The following is a 14,180-nucleotide window of genomic DNA, read 5'->3' on the forward strand; positions in this document are numbered from 1 at the left end:
ATGTATATATGTCTGTGTATTCACCTGTCTCACCCTTTTGGACATTAAGGTAAGTATACCATAAACAATTTTCTGCACTTTGTTTTTTCCTGGATCTTGATCATTCTGTATGTAGAAATATTCATTTCTTTTTGTGACTATAAGAACCCCCTCCCCAGCTGTTTATTCAGATAGTCCTCAATTAATTGGCATTTGGGTATTTCTATTTTTTTGCATTTATCATTCATTTTTGCCAATATTAGCTGTGGGAAAGAGCCTAGAAGTAGAACTGTGAGTCAAAAAGGATAAATGCATATGTAATTCTGGTGGGTATTACCAGCTATGCTTCTGTAGGAGTTTTAACTTCCACAACCTTTATTTCATTCCTGTATTGGGTATTTCCCTGTACTCTCAATAGGTTGAACTTCTCTAAGTTTTTCCAGTAAAAGATAGTGTTTTTTTCTTCTGAAGGAGGGGAGCATCTTTAGTACAAGTTAAAAGTTACATTCCTTTTCCTATGAACTTCGTAATTTGGAAATCCTCAGTTATGTCATGTTTTGGAGGTTACTGTGGAGCTTTTCTGCCACATGAACACTATGTGGTTAAATTACTAATATTTAGCTTCATTACTTCTAGATTGTAAGTCACACAGTAGTTTCTTTCACTCTTAGGTTAAGGTGGAGTTCTGTCCATGTCTCCTAGTACTCTCTGGCTTCGTTCTTACATTTAGATCTTTGATCTGTCTGGCTATGATCTCAAATGCCCAGCTCTCCTGCAGTTTTTGAAATGCTGTTACTATATTCTAAAACTTCCAGATGCCTTGGATCTTTTTGTTTGCTCTATTTATGTACCAATGTCGGGAATTTTATTGTAGAGGTTGTGTCTAATTTTTTTTGAAGTTTTGTTAAATTAACAGTCACCCTATTTGTTAATTTTAAACCCTACCAACTTTTACCCTACACCATGTTTACCAAATTCTCCTACTAACTATAGTAGTTTTGGTTAATCCTCTTGTATTTTTTCTTATTAATCGCTTTCTCTTATCTGATTGCATTGATAAACATGATGTAGTAATAGAGATCACAGGAGTCTTGCAGTTTGCTCTTAACTCTGGATTTTTTTGGGGGAGGGTGGAATTCTAAAAGAAATCCTCCCTTTTAATAAGCCTTTCCTGACATACTCCTAGAGAGGTAGAACTATTCCACCAAACAAAAACCTAGTTAACTTTATTGAATATAGAAATAGATGGATGTTTGTTTTCTGGTCACAGCTTTTGAAAGTCATCTGATCCGTGGCACTTTACTAACTGGTACTATACAAAGATGTCTTCCTTTTCAAGTTTAATTTTTATTTCTGAGCATTTAAATCTAGAGAACAGTTATTTGTGACTGGATTAGTAGGCCATGGTAATGTGTGGTAGATATATTATTACTTAAGCTGCTCAAGGAAAAGTATGGCAACCTTGAAGCACAAAGGTACGAATTTGCATTTTATGCAAAAATTCAGGTTTTATTTTTACTTACTCTTACAATGGTGAGAGCTGATAATCAGGAACTTATACGCAAACAAGAACTTTGTTTTCTACCTCTTAGCTGAACAAAAATACACACAATGTGGCATTATCATTAGGCAAGACTTGCTGTTTTACATTTCACACAAGAATACGATATTATCCTTTTTTGAACAAAATGCCCAGATTACTAAGGAAACCATCTTTGGAGGAAGTGTTTAATAAGCATATTTTATTTAAATAAATCCTCCAGGAGGAAATGGGAAAATTCACTGCCTTTACTTAGAAGAAGGCTGTGTAAGTAGTTATTTGTCAAATTTATCTGTGCAGCTCACCAACATTTCCTCCTTGGAAACATTATTTCCACATCACAGTTCCCAAAATGACTTTAAAGTCTTAAAATTCTGTGTCTCCTTTGGCTTGCTTCTCTCTCGATTCCACCCAGGCTTTATTAATGGTTCGCTTCATATCATCATCTCCATCTTCATAAATTTTCTTTAGAACATTCATTAATCCCTCACTAGGATCTGTTTCAGTGTCATAGGAGGGCTTTCTGTGAAAAAGAAAACACAATCAGTAATGGAGACAGATCTGTACCTAAATGATCCCATTTACTGCTATGGTCCTCCATGTCATCCGTGCCTCTAATTCAACCAATGTCCAAGCAAGGCCAAGTAACTTCATATTCCTCATGTTTGTAATCTGGTACTGAATGAGGTAACTGGGCACTGAGGATACAAGAGAAAGACATAGTCCTGTACTCCTTAATTTGTTCTACATTTAAAATCAAATCAGATACAGATAGTTCCTAACTCTACCAACCAAGTGTACCGGGTTACAGGGGAGGAGTGAGAGGAAGGAGGAAGGCTAAAGACTCAATGTAGGACACTGCCAGTGCAGGACATTTCAAGCAGAGGAACAATTTGACCTAGAATGGAAGTATCTTTAAATAAACACTTTTCAGAATAGCCATTAAGTAGGATAAAAATATTCTCTTGCACTCTATACCAATGACAGTGAAACTAATTACATATGAGGAACTTCTGTGGAATTCAGAAAGTTGATCTAGGTATCTGGGCCTCTCTTGGAACTAATGAGATGGAATCTCTGGGAATGGACACAGAATCTGTATAGCAGCAGGACCGGCGGGGCACCCATGTGACTCAGGTGGTTAAGCATCCAACTCTTGGTTTTGGTTTCAGCTCAAGTCACCACCATCTCAGGATGGAGATGGAGCCCCATGTCAGGCTCCGTGCTGGGTATGGAACCTGCTTGGGGACTCTTCTCTCCTGCTCTGCCACCTCCCCTGCACATGCTCACTCACTCTCACATGCTCACAAATGTACCACTGGCCAGGGTTAAGAACCAATGCAAGAGGGGTGCCTGGGTGGCTCAGTGGGTTAAAGCCTCTGCCTTCGGCTCAGGTCATGATCTCAGGGTCCTGGGATGGAGCCCCACATCAGGCTCTCTGCTCAGTGGGGAGCCTGCCTCCCTTCCTCTCTGCCTACTTGTGATCTCTGTCAAATAAACAGGGTGGGGGGGACACACACAATGCAAGAAAGTCAACCAAAATTAAAGCCCTCCATAAAAAGCAACTTGCTGGATCTATGCCCTCCTTAAAAACACTGGACATTAAGAGGTGTCAATGGTCAAACTACTAGCCAGCTCTTATTCATAACAGCAAAGTATTAGAAATCTATAATCCCAGCAAAGAATATATTTAAATTCTTAAAGAAATCAAAGTAAACTTACTCTTTCTCCTTGCATTCTTTTTCAACCTGAGTCAGGTAGTCCCACCGTGTGTTTTCTGCTTTCTTTCTACATAAGATAAGAACAGTATCTGTCTTGACCTGGAAGAAGAGCAGAGTAAAGTACAACTTACAACACATGGAGGTAAATAAGCATGATTATGTGGAAAACATTTATTCAGTCAAGTTACTATTATGTGTAGGACCTGTCGTAGGTTGTAGTAGTACATTTACAAATAGGACTCATAAAAGAGAGCATAAACAAGTAAAACTTCAAATATATTTAAGACAAAAAGGGGTTAATGGGGTTTGGAAGAGGAACTTCATTAGAAAAGGCCTCTGAGGTGAAACCTGAGCTGTGGCCCAAGATCCAGAGGGAAGGGCACAGCAAGAAGTAAGGCCATCAAAGGCCATAAAATGGGATAATTTTGGTGTGTCTAATTAAAAAAAAAAAGTGTGGTGGGAATTTGGTGACTGAAAGAAGAGAATAATACAGTAAGAGTGATCAGAAACAGGCACAAATAAAAATAATATACAACTCTTTCAACAATGATCCATAATTCCTAGGATTCTTTTAAGTATTTGTTCAACTCTGGGATTGATGGATAAAGAAGGAGCAGTAAGACACAAGCTAATTAATGTTATATTCTAATACTGCCTTTAAACTGCTACAGAACAGTGTAAACACAGATGGCAGAATGGTACAATGGTACGTCTATGTACAGATGCATTAAACCTTACTGAAATAGAAAGGAGATTATCTGAGTTAGTGAAAAGTGTGAACAGTAGTTTAAAAAGCCATTTATTTTTATAGGTTTTACTACTTTTAGCTAGGCTAAGTGCTTAATTAAATCCCTTTATGTTATCAAAAATTCAGATAGTTTTCTGAGAATAGCTACCATTAATATAAGTACTTTATATATATTCCCGTTCAGTATACTATTTCAACTTTGTAAAATTAACTATTTCCATTGCACAAATGCGGAAACTGAGGCTCAGAATGCTTAAGTGAGCTGCTAAAAAGTCACAACTAGTAAGCGACAAAACTGACATGAAAACTCAAGTCTCACTCTTAACCAATTTTGAAAGTTTATTCCCTTCTAGATTTTAATGAAATATTTTTATAATAATCTGTTCTTCTAAAGACAGGAGTTGAAATAAGGCCAGACAGTTATTATTTTAGGTTTCTCTCACACTGCTACTTAATTCTGCCATTACAGTGCAATCAAAGGCAAAGACAACACAAAAAATGAGCCCTGGCATTGTTCCAGTAATACAGCCATCAGACTACAGTTTGCTGATCCCTGTTACAGAGGATAAATTAATTCTAGTTCCTCTCAATTCTAAATCAACCAGGTTCAACTTAATAAGGTTTCACAACATAATGACAAAAAAAAAAAAAAAAAAAAAGCAAACTTACTTTTTTTGAACTGCCTTCCACAGAGATGGGTTTTAAAAGATTGTTCACAATCATGGAGTAACTCTTCCCATTTAGATTCTTTACCAAAAGATCAAATGACCTATAATACAACAGTGAATACATTATCCCTGACTCTATAAGACATGCTCTATAGCTCTTGTGGGAAAAAAGCCACAAGTTTTATTTCAGGATGTTCAAATGGCCATCCTTGGTGTTTTTAAGATTAGGCTCTTAAAGCAGGTGTAAAGGAGAACTCTAAATTTAAGCAGTTTTAGAAACTGCAAAGAAAACAACCAGTAATAAAGCAACCTCTGACTTGGTGATCACTATTTCCCATCGCCGAGAACTCACCTCTCTGTGAAGTGCACCTGCACGTTCTCAGTGGGGACTTGATGAACTCCAGTTAAGGTAATGTAGATTTTCACAAACTTATCAGACTGATCCCATCCTAGTAACAAAAAAGGGACATGAATAAAGTCTCACACTAGCTCTAGAACAGCAAGTGCATATTGCTCCTGAGCCCGGAGAAAACTAAATTCTAGTAATAGAAACATGGGAAAAATTAAAATACAAGAAACTTTCTAGATGGAGAAATTGAGCTTCATAGCAGTTATATAATCTATCCAAAGTTAGGTATCTAGCTTGTGGTAGAACTTCAATTCAAACCCAGGTTTCCTGAAAACAAAGCCTGTGGTTTTCTTATTCCTAAGAATAAGGAATATGATCATTACACATTAAGAGTACTTCATTTTACTAACACCACACACAAAAAGAAACTCAAAATGAATTTAAGACCAAAATGTGAGACTTGAAACCATAAACTCCTAGAAGACAACACAGACAATAATGTCTCTGGCATTGGCCATAGCAACATCTTTCTAGGTGTGGCTCCTGAGGCAAGGAAAACAAGAGCAAAAGCAGTACTAAAGCTAAAATTAAAAAGTTTCTGCATAAAAAAGGATCACCAGGGGCGTGCCTGGGTGGCTTAGTCCTTAAGCATCTGCCTTTAGCTCAGGTCATGGTCCCAAGGTCCTGGGATGAAGCCCTGCTCACCCGGACACCTGCTTCTCTCTCCCACTCCCCCTGCTTGTGTTTCCTCTGTCAAATAAATAAAATCTTTTAAAAAAATAAAAAAAAAAAGATCATCAATAAAACGAAAAGGCAACCTACTAAATGGAAGGTATTTGCAAATGATCTATGCAAAGTACAGAAAGAACTTGCATACAATTCCACAGCAAACCCCCAAAATCCGATTAAAAAAGGCAGAGGACCTGAACAGACATTTCCCCAAAGATGACATTCAGGTAGCCAACAGACACATGAAGATACTCAACATCACTCATCATCAGGGAACTACCAACCAAAACTACAATGAGATGTCACCTTACCTGTCAGAATGGCTAGAATTAAAAAACAAACAAAAAAAATTCCCAAAACATGAAATAACAGACGTGGGTATGGATGGATATGGAGAAAAAGGAACCCATGTACACTGTTGGTGGGAATGTAAACTGCAACAGCTAGTGTGGAAAACAGGATGGAGGCTGCTCAGAAAATGTGAAACAGAAATACCATTATCATTTAGTAATTCCACTACTGGGTGTTTACTTGTGCAAAACAAAAACATAACTTTAAAAGGTACATATATCCCTATGTTTACTGCAGCATTATTTTTAAGAGCCAGAGGGAAGCAACCTAAGTGTCCATGAATGGGTAAAGATGTAGTATATATGACAACGGAATTATTACTCAGCCATAAAAAAGAAAAGGACATCTTAACATCCACAACAGCAGGGATGGACCTAGAGAGTATTAATGCTAAGTGAAGTAAGTCAAATACCATATGATTTCATTTGTATGTTGAATCTAAAAAAAAAACAAAAGCAGAAACAGACCCATAAATACTGAGAACAAACCAGTGGTTGCGGGGGGTTAAGAGGAAGATCTAGGCACAGCGGTAAAGGGGAGGGATTGGGAGGTACAGGTTTCTGGTTATGGAATGAATAAACTGGGAAGAATAAAAGGTACAGTGTAAGGAACATAGAGACGATACTGTAATAGCGTTGCACAGTGACACTTGCAGTGAGCACAGCCTAGCAGAGATGCTGATCACTGTGCTGTACACCTGAAATGAATGTCTCATTGTGGGTCTGATGAGGGAACAGAAGGCAAGCTGAGGACAACTTAGAAGCTGACACCGGGCAACAGCCCCCCCCCCCCATGGGATATGTGACATTCCTCAGGCATTTTTGGCTGCCCTAAAGGAAAAATAGTAAACTTGTAGAAATCACAATCCTGCAAGACCTGAGTCTCCCTCAGTTTACAAATATCCTAGTGATTTACAAGGCTGTTGTTCTTACCAACAGCCTAACTTCCAAAGACCCACAACTCAGTTCCAGAAACCCTAACATCATCTCCCCCGCCTCCCTAAAATTGAGGGAGGCTGAGGCAGAGGGAAATGTAAATAAAGTTAAATTTCTTCTAAACCTAAAGCTCACTGATAAAGGACGTGTGACAGCAGGAGTGTGACATTACTCCTGCTCCATTACTCTCCCAACTATTTTTACTGTTAATGCCTTACTAAAAGGAAAACCACTTTAACTTGGTATCGGCAAGGCCTCTGGTATCTTGTAGGACCTCTTTAGCATAGGAAAGTTCTTTCAACCCCTCCCTTTTTCCTTACCTCCCCAACTCCACAGTATATACCAGTCACCCCTCACAAGCCCAGGGCCACAGCTCTTTCTGCCCACGGGTCCTGTCCCTGTGTTTTAATAAACCACCATTTTGCACCAAAGATGTCTCAAGAATTCTTTCATGTAGTCGGCTCCAGATTCCACCCTGCTGAACCTCACTTATATTCTAAAACTTCATCAGGTCAACTATACTCAAAAAAATTAAGAGCAGGGGCACCTGGGCGGCTCAGTCGTTAAGTGTCTGCCTTCAGCTCAGGTCATGATCCTGGGGTCCTGGGATCGAGCCCCACATCAGGTTCCCTGCTCAGTGGGAAGCCTGCTTCTCCCGCTCCCACTCCTCTGCTGTGTTCCCTCTCTTGCTGTATCCCTCTCTGTCAAATAAATAAAATCTTTAAAAAAAAAATAATTAAGAGCAGCTCATTTTCTTTTTGTGAAAATTTTGTAGAATTCTCTACTGATGTAAATGTATTCTCTACTAAAGAAAATTCTCTATTAAAGTAGATGTAGGGGTGCCTGGGTGGCCCAGTGAGTTAAGCAGCTGCCTTGGGCTCAGGTCATGATCCCAGAGTGCTGGGATCGAGCTCCGCATCGGGCTCCCTGCTCAGTGGAGAGCCTGCTTCTCCCTCTCCCTGCCGTTCTGCCTACTTGTGCTATCTCTATCAAATAAATAAAAATCTTTAATATTAATTTTTAAAAAAGTAGATGTACTGTAGAATTCTCTACTAAACTGGATGTCTAAACATTCTCTAATTTCATAATCATTTCTACTTAAACAGTTCAAAGGCAATCACTACTTTCTCAATTCCCTCCACTGACAAAGTAAAATATGGTCCAAATCACCCAAATCTAATCTGACGAACCTAGATGAATTCTGTCAACCAAAAACATACAAACTTCACATAAAGTGAATAAAAATGTTTATGTATTTGTTGTATATATAGGCTCTCTATATATCCCTGACCGTTCCTTAAGTTCCATAGAGTGCTACAGAACAGAAATGTAATGTTAATCCAAAAAGACATTCTAGAGGGTTCAGCAGACCTTCACCTAGTTTCTTCCCATTCACTGAGTTCATCTTCCACATTGAGAACAGTTTCTCCCTTAACACAAATCACGGTTGCTGGGTATATGCCACAATCCTACAAGCTCAGACCAGCTTCCTGTAGTCAGGTAAGTAAACAGCATAGCTCCTTATGGTACTATACTACATCTCTTTTTAAAAGCTTTTGTTATATGAAAGAGAGCACACAAGATGGGGGAGGGTCAGAGGGAGCAGCAGACCTCCAACTCTGGGATCATGATCTGAGCTGAAGGGAGTCACTTAACCAACAATGCCATCCAGGTGCCCACTACACTTCACCTCTTAAACACAACACACACTGCTTTTCCTTATGACAACAGGGAAAACACAAGCTGCCTCTCATGGCTCTAAGCATGTCCTCTGCGCACACAATCCCCTCCCTTTTCTTATACTCCCCAAACTCCCCCTTCAAACTCAAATGTGTTAAGTCTCCATTTCCTGCTTCAGTCTTTCATTTCAGGTTTCTGCTACATCAGCTGTATTCCCACAAAACTTCACACACCTCTATTCACTTTGTTCAACCAAGTATTAAGCAATTACTATGTGCTAGATACTGGGAGCAGAAAGAAAAACGACTGTCCCTCCCCTTAAGAGAGCTCATCAGATTCAAGCTGCACTGTTCCAAAATTATCTGAGAGAAAATGGTACCATTACATGTAATAGTATTAGTTGTATGTCTGTGTCCTAACCACACCATGAGCAAGGACTGGATCTTGGTCACTACTGTATATCCACAAGCCCAAGCACAACAGTGGCACAGATTGGGCACTCAAAAATGTTTCTCGAATTTGCCTAGATTCCTTTCCATAGATAATACTGGTGGTTGTCTGGCAAAGTAAAATCCAAAACAGAATTAAAATAAAGAGCTGTGTTCCTTATATGTTCAACAATATTTCAGAATAGGTTCATTCTTGTTGCTACTCGCACAGAATCATCTTGCTCTTGTTGACAGCTTTTAAATCTATTCTTTACTTTTTCAACTCCTCCAAAGTATCTTAATAAAGTAACAACAGGTCTTCTCTTTCAAACTACCAAAATCAAACACTGAGACTATTTCAGTATTAGTGGGTCACTACTCAGGAATAAGTTGCTGGCAGGCAAAAAGAGCTGGATGTAGGATAGGGAGTCATACCGTAATTACTGATTTTCACTGTATATCCTGTTGTAATGGGAGCAACCACAGCAGCTGGCTTTTCATTGTCAAGAAGTTCTGCTTTTCTCTGTGATTTCTGCTGCATCTTGTTCTTGATCTCTGTTTCAATCTTGGATTTTTCAGCTGTAAGGGCATCACGTATTCTTTTTCTAGAGGTCTTTTCCAGCAACACCTTTACCTCTTCTAGATCTTTCTGTAGCTGTGTTAAAACAGAAGGTAAGTTAGTTATGATAAATAAAACAACAGCTGGATATTGTGCCTATTGGTCATTCAGTTTACTGAAGAGTTAAGAATTAAGAGATTCATTTAAATTTTCTAGGGTTGGATTGCAACCTGAAATTCTTTTCTCCAGCCTAATAAACTGTAAATAACTGAAGCTTCCTATTTTTTTAAAGGAAAACTTATAGTAATGTAATTTATCAAGCTTAAATTTTCCAGTTTGTTTGTTGTTATAAGCCTGTTTTAAAACACGTTATTTACAAAATACTGTTGTGATTCATAAAGTTCAATGAATCTCAAAAAAAAATTATGGGTTTCCTTATGACATCTGTTCATAGTCATCAGGTATTAGGAATTTTAAAAATCTTAAAATAAAACCAATGAGCAAATACACAATGAACAAGGTGAAATGCTACAGCAACTTTACAGAGACAGTCTACTTTCTATGGTGGTTTCTCACTGGTTCCTACCCCAAATACTACAAATAAAAAAGCTTATGCTTTTTAAAAGATTAAAAAAACAGAGACATATTTCTGATTTTAAGAAAAAGTCTTGTTCTCAATCTCCAGGTTAACATTGCACTCAAAAGTCTGGGTCTTAGTTGCCCCGTAGAAGAGAAAAACCTAGACAAACAACCCAAATGGCGGCACAGTCCTGGATCACTGAAAAAAACCACCCGTTCTTTTCTTCTCTTGCCAATATATTGCTTACCAGGTGTCTATTTCTACTTGCTAGAGAGATGGCCAACATTTTATGAAGTTCAAGAGTTAAAGACACTATGAGATAATCAGCTTAAAAATCTTTTCTCCAGGGGCGCCTGGGTGGCTCAGTGGGTTAAGCCACTGCCTTCGGCTCAGGTCATGGTCTCAGGGTCCTGGGATCGAGCCCCGCATCAGGCTCTCTGCTCAGCAGGGAGCCTGCTTCCTCCTCTCTCTCTGCCTGCCTCTCTGCCTGCTTGTCATCTCTCTCTGTCAAGTAAATAAATTAAAAAAAAATCTTAAAAAAAAAAAAAAAAATCTTTTCTCCATTATCTTCTGACATACTGCAAATACATGATCCTTACAAACAAGGGTTTCATTTTTCAAAAATAACTTTACATTCTGGCTTGGTAATAGTAATACGACATTATATACTGTAGCCTCAGAGCATATAAAAAACCTCAATATAAAAATATTCACATGTTTGATAACTCAGTATAATGTCCAAGTAGAATTCTGAAGTCTTTGTTTTGAAAGTCTTACAAAATGTAGTAACAGAAAAACAATCACTTTTCACCCTAAGTCTTTTATTATCTCATTTAACTCTGATGCCCTTATTTCACTTACCTGTAACTATGAGGATGGTAAATACAAAGTCCAACTGTGGCAGTCTCCTGTCTTATCTACTCCCCTAACCCCCCAAAACTCACATTGCTAAAACAAAAAATCCTGCAATTTCATCTTCTGAGCACAGAACTAAGATGCTTTCATTCAACGCAGTATCTTATCATGATCTAAAAATTCACACTGATTTTACTATCAACATGATAAAAATCTTGAAATGTAAAATCGGTATATGTTCCTGAATAAGGATTCAGTTAATACAACAAAAAAACAGAAAATATATCAAGTCTTAACATGTTATATTTCTTTTTTTTTTTTTAAAGATTTTATTTATTTATTTGACAGAGAGAAATTACAAGTAGATGGAGAGGCAGGCAGAGAGAGAGAGAGAGGGAAGCAGGCTCCCTGCCGAGCAGAGAGCCCGATGCGGGACTCGATCCCAGGACCCTGAGATCATGACCTGAGCCGAAGGCAGCGGCTTAACCCACTGAGCCACCCAGGCGCCCCAACATGTTATATTTCTTGACTGGCAAGGAATCCTTTCTCTAGCAGGCTTCTTAAACTCCAAGCAAGGGATCCTCAAGCCCTCTTTCCAGCCAGTTTTGAAAAGGAAAGGAGTCACTGCAAGTCTGAAGCAACCTCCCAATAGGCCTGTTTTTAATTCCACAGTTCTGTTATTTGCAGACCGGAAACCAGTAAAATCGATCCCTTTGGAACTTTTCCAGCACACAGGAGTTTCTCATCTAATTTACCTTGGCATTCATTTGTTCTCCTTATGCAAAATCTCAATCCCTTTTATCCCCACCTATTAACACATTCAAGCTTTATCTTACCTATTTGTGAGTTCACCAGGAAGCATTAAAACGAAAGTGCTCAAAATAAGCAAAGGACTTGAACACAGCCATCAAGCACAAGAAAAGATGCTCAACATCCTTAGTCATTTAGGAAATGCACATCAAAATCACAACAGAATGCCACTTCACACCCACTAAAACATCCACAAAACCACCCCCTAAAATAACAGGTGTTAAGAGGGTGGGCCGATATTGGTACCCAACTTGTGGGAATGTAAACTGGTGCAGCCACTTTGAAAAGAGTTCCCATGCTCCTACAAGTCCACTCGTGGGTATATACCTCACAGAACTGAAAATACATGTCCACATAAGGAGTGGTACACAGTATTCACAGCAGTACAGTTCCTAATAGCCAAAAATCGATCGTCCAAATGTCCGTCAACTGGTTAAGGAGAAACAAAATGTAGCATATCCATATAATGGAACATTATTTGGACATAAAAAGAAACACATGCCACACTGTGGACGAACTAGAGATTCTGTTAAGTGAAAAAAGCCAAAAGCAAAATGCCATATTCTGTAAGATTCCATTTATATGAAATGTCCAGAACTGGCAAATCCATAGAGACAAAGTAATTAGTGGCAGCCTCAGGGAGGGGGAAGTAGGAAGAGACTGCTTGACAGACAGACACTTAATACTTTTCTTTTGGGGACAGAATGATAAAAATGTAGAATTATACAGTAGTAATAGTGATGCAACACTGAATGTACTAAAAATACACTTTAAAAAACGGTTAAGCAATGCATTTTATATCAAAGAAAAACAAATCCTGAAGTGTCCCTAAGTGTGTATTTTTTCAAGTACCTCAACCGAGAAAAATCCCTTATGTTGCAGAGGTTTAATAACTGATCTGTCCACGTGTGTAACTGTAAAGTCACTGCAGAGACCGTTTCCTCAGGGCACATGGAAACCAAGGCAAATCTGTGAACACGTTAACATAAACCTGGGGCAAGGTATCCAGTATAATACACACACATATTTTCTTCATTTAAAGATGTTTAGACTTCCAAACCAAGTTTGAGATTTCTCCAACTTGTTCGTATTGAGAAAAACATTTTCAGAAAACAAATCTATTAATAATCAACACTTTCTTGTGAATAATAGTATCATGTAGTGACACCCTACTGAGGCCAGGAAAGAGCAAATCAAATATTATTATTCCCATTTGGTAACTGTTCAAGCTAATAAACCTTCAAAAAAGTTAAGCCGCCCCGTTCCGAGTTCACAGAGCTTGAGAGAGAGAAAGGCTATTTCCCACCGATAGTTACAACTTTCCAACTCCTTTATTTTTAAAACGCATACAGCACATTGCTGCTTGACACGCACTCTTTTCAACACTTAGGACTATTCGCGGGTCCCTCTGAAATGGACACTACTGCGGCACAGAGGCGCGCCACAACTCGCCCAAAGTAACCCCGCTGCTCATATGCGTTGAGAAAACAGCACTAGAAGTCAAGTGCCGGGGGCAGACTTCTCACCCGACCCTCGGTTTCTGCAACCTGCCTGAAGGAACCTTCACGTCCCCGGCTCGTTTTGCGCGAGCGGACGGAGCCTGAGGAAAACGTGAAGGTGACCAGCTCGCCAAGGTCCACCGCAGGCACTACCTGCAGCCGGGGACCGCGACACAGCCCGGATCACCCTGCCGGCGGGCACGAATCGCCCGCAAGGCCGGGGCAGAGCGGCGGGTGTCCATCGGCAACTTTCCCGGGGCCACAGAGGCGGGACGCCGGAAGCCGGCAGAGGCCGCTGCAGGCGGGCGGCGGAGGCGAAGCTCGGGGACCCGGCGACACCGCAGGGAGCCTGGGAGGCGGCCGCCGGGCACCTCAGCTCGGGAAACAGGGCCGAGGGCGGGGGGCGGGAGCGAGTTCCGAGCGACAGCGCTCGACACACCGCGCGGTCGAGTGAGGAAGATGAAGCCGTACCCTTACCTCTTCCAACGCTGAAGCCATGGTCGAGCTGATCAAGCAAGGCCCGAGCTGCAGACGCGCAGGGGAGAGAACAGGAAACACCACACCGAACGCGCTTTCCCGGACGCCGGCCCCACCCGCACGAGTCGCAGCACCCCAAGCCTGCGCGCACACCAGACCCGGCGCGAGACCCGGCCCGCCTCCCGCACGCGGCGCCTCTGGAACCTTCGCGAGTCCGTCGCCGCCGCACCGCCCCCAAACCCGCGCGCGCGCGCGCTGCCCGCCTCGCTTAG

At 40.3% G+C, this 14,180-nt stretch overlaps 1 protein-coding gene across 2 annotated transcripts; it reads right to left on the reverse strand.

The window, feature by feature from the left end:
• Positions 1-1,461: 1,461 nt before the first annotated feature.
• On the reverse strand, positions 1,462-14,143 carry CACYBP (calcyclin binding protein). 2 transcript variants are annotated; one of them, XM_032317435.1, is made up of 6 exons: positions 14,062-14,143; positions 9,564-9,783; positions 5,009-5,105; positions 4,658-4,757; positions 3,242-3,339; positions 1,462-2,042 (listed from the first exon to the last, which is right to left on the reverse strand). In XM_032317435.1, exons 2-6 carry the CDS (start codon positions 9,667-9,669, stop codon positions 1,886-1,888), a joined length of 558 nt encoding a protein of 185 aa, XP_032173326.1. In that variant the 5' UTR covers positions 9,670-9,783; positions 14,062-14,143; the 3' UTR covers positions 1,462-1,885. The 2 variants fall into 2 exon arrangements, with proteins under 2 accessions (XP_032173326.1, XP_032173325.1); XM_032317434.1 differs by having other exon boundaries at positions 13,909-14,123.
• Positions 14,144-14,180: the final 37 nt, after the last annotated feature.

The sequence above is a fragment of the Mustela erminea genome, chromosome 17 (genome assembly GCF_009829155.1).
Source record: "Mustela erminea isolate mMusErm1 chromosome 17, mMusErm1.Pri, whole genome shotgun sequence".
Lineage (NCBI taxonomy): Eukaryota > Metazoa > Chordata > Mammalia > Carnivora > Mustelidae > Mustela > Mustela erminea.

Bases quoted from the DNA above. Each gene is read 5' to 3' on its own strand.
- CACYBP (XM_032317434.1), bottom strand. From the start codon at position 13,929: ATGGCTTCAGCGTTGGAAGAG. The intron at 5,106-9,563 runs GTATGACTCCCT...TTTTGTTACTAG, and splicing joins AGTGAAAATCAGTAATTACG to GATGGGATCAGTCTGATAAG. The intron at 2,043-3,241 runs GTAAGTTTACTT...TCTTTTTCACAG, and splicing joins AAAGAATGCAAGGAGAAAGA to AAAGCCCTCCTATGACACTG.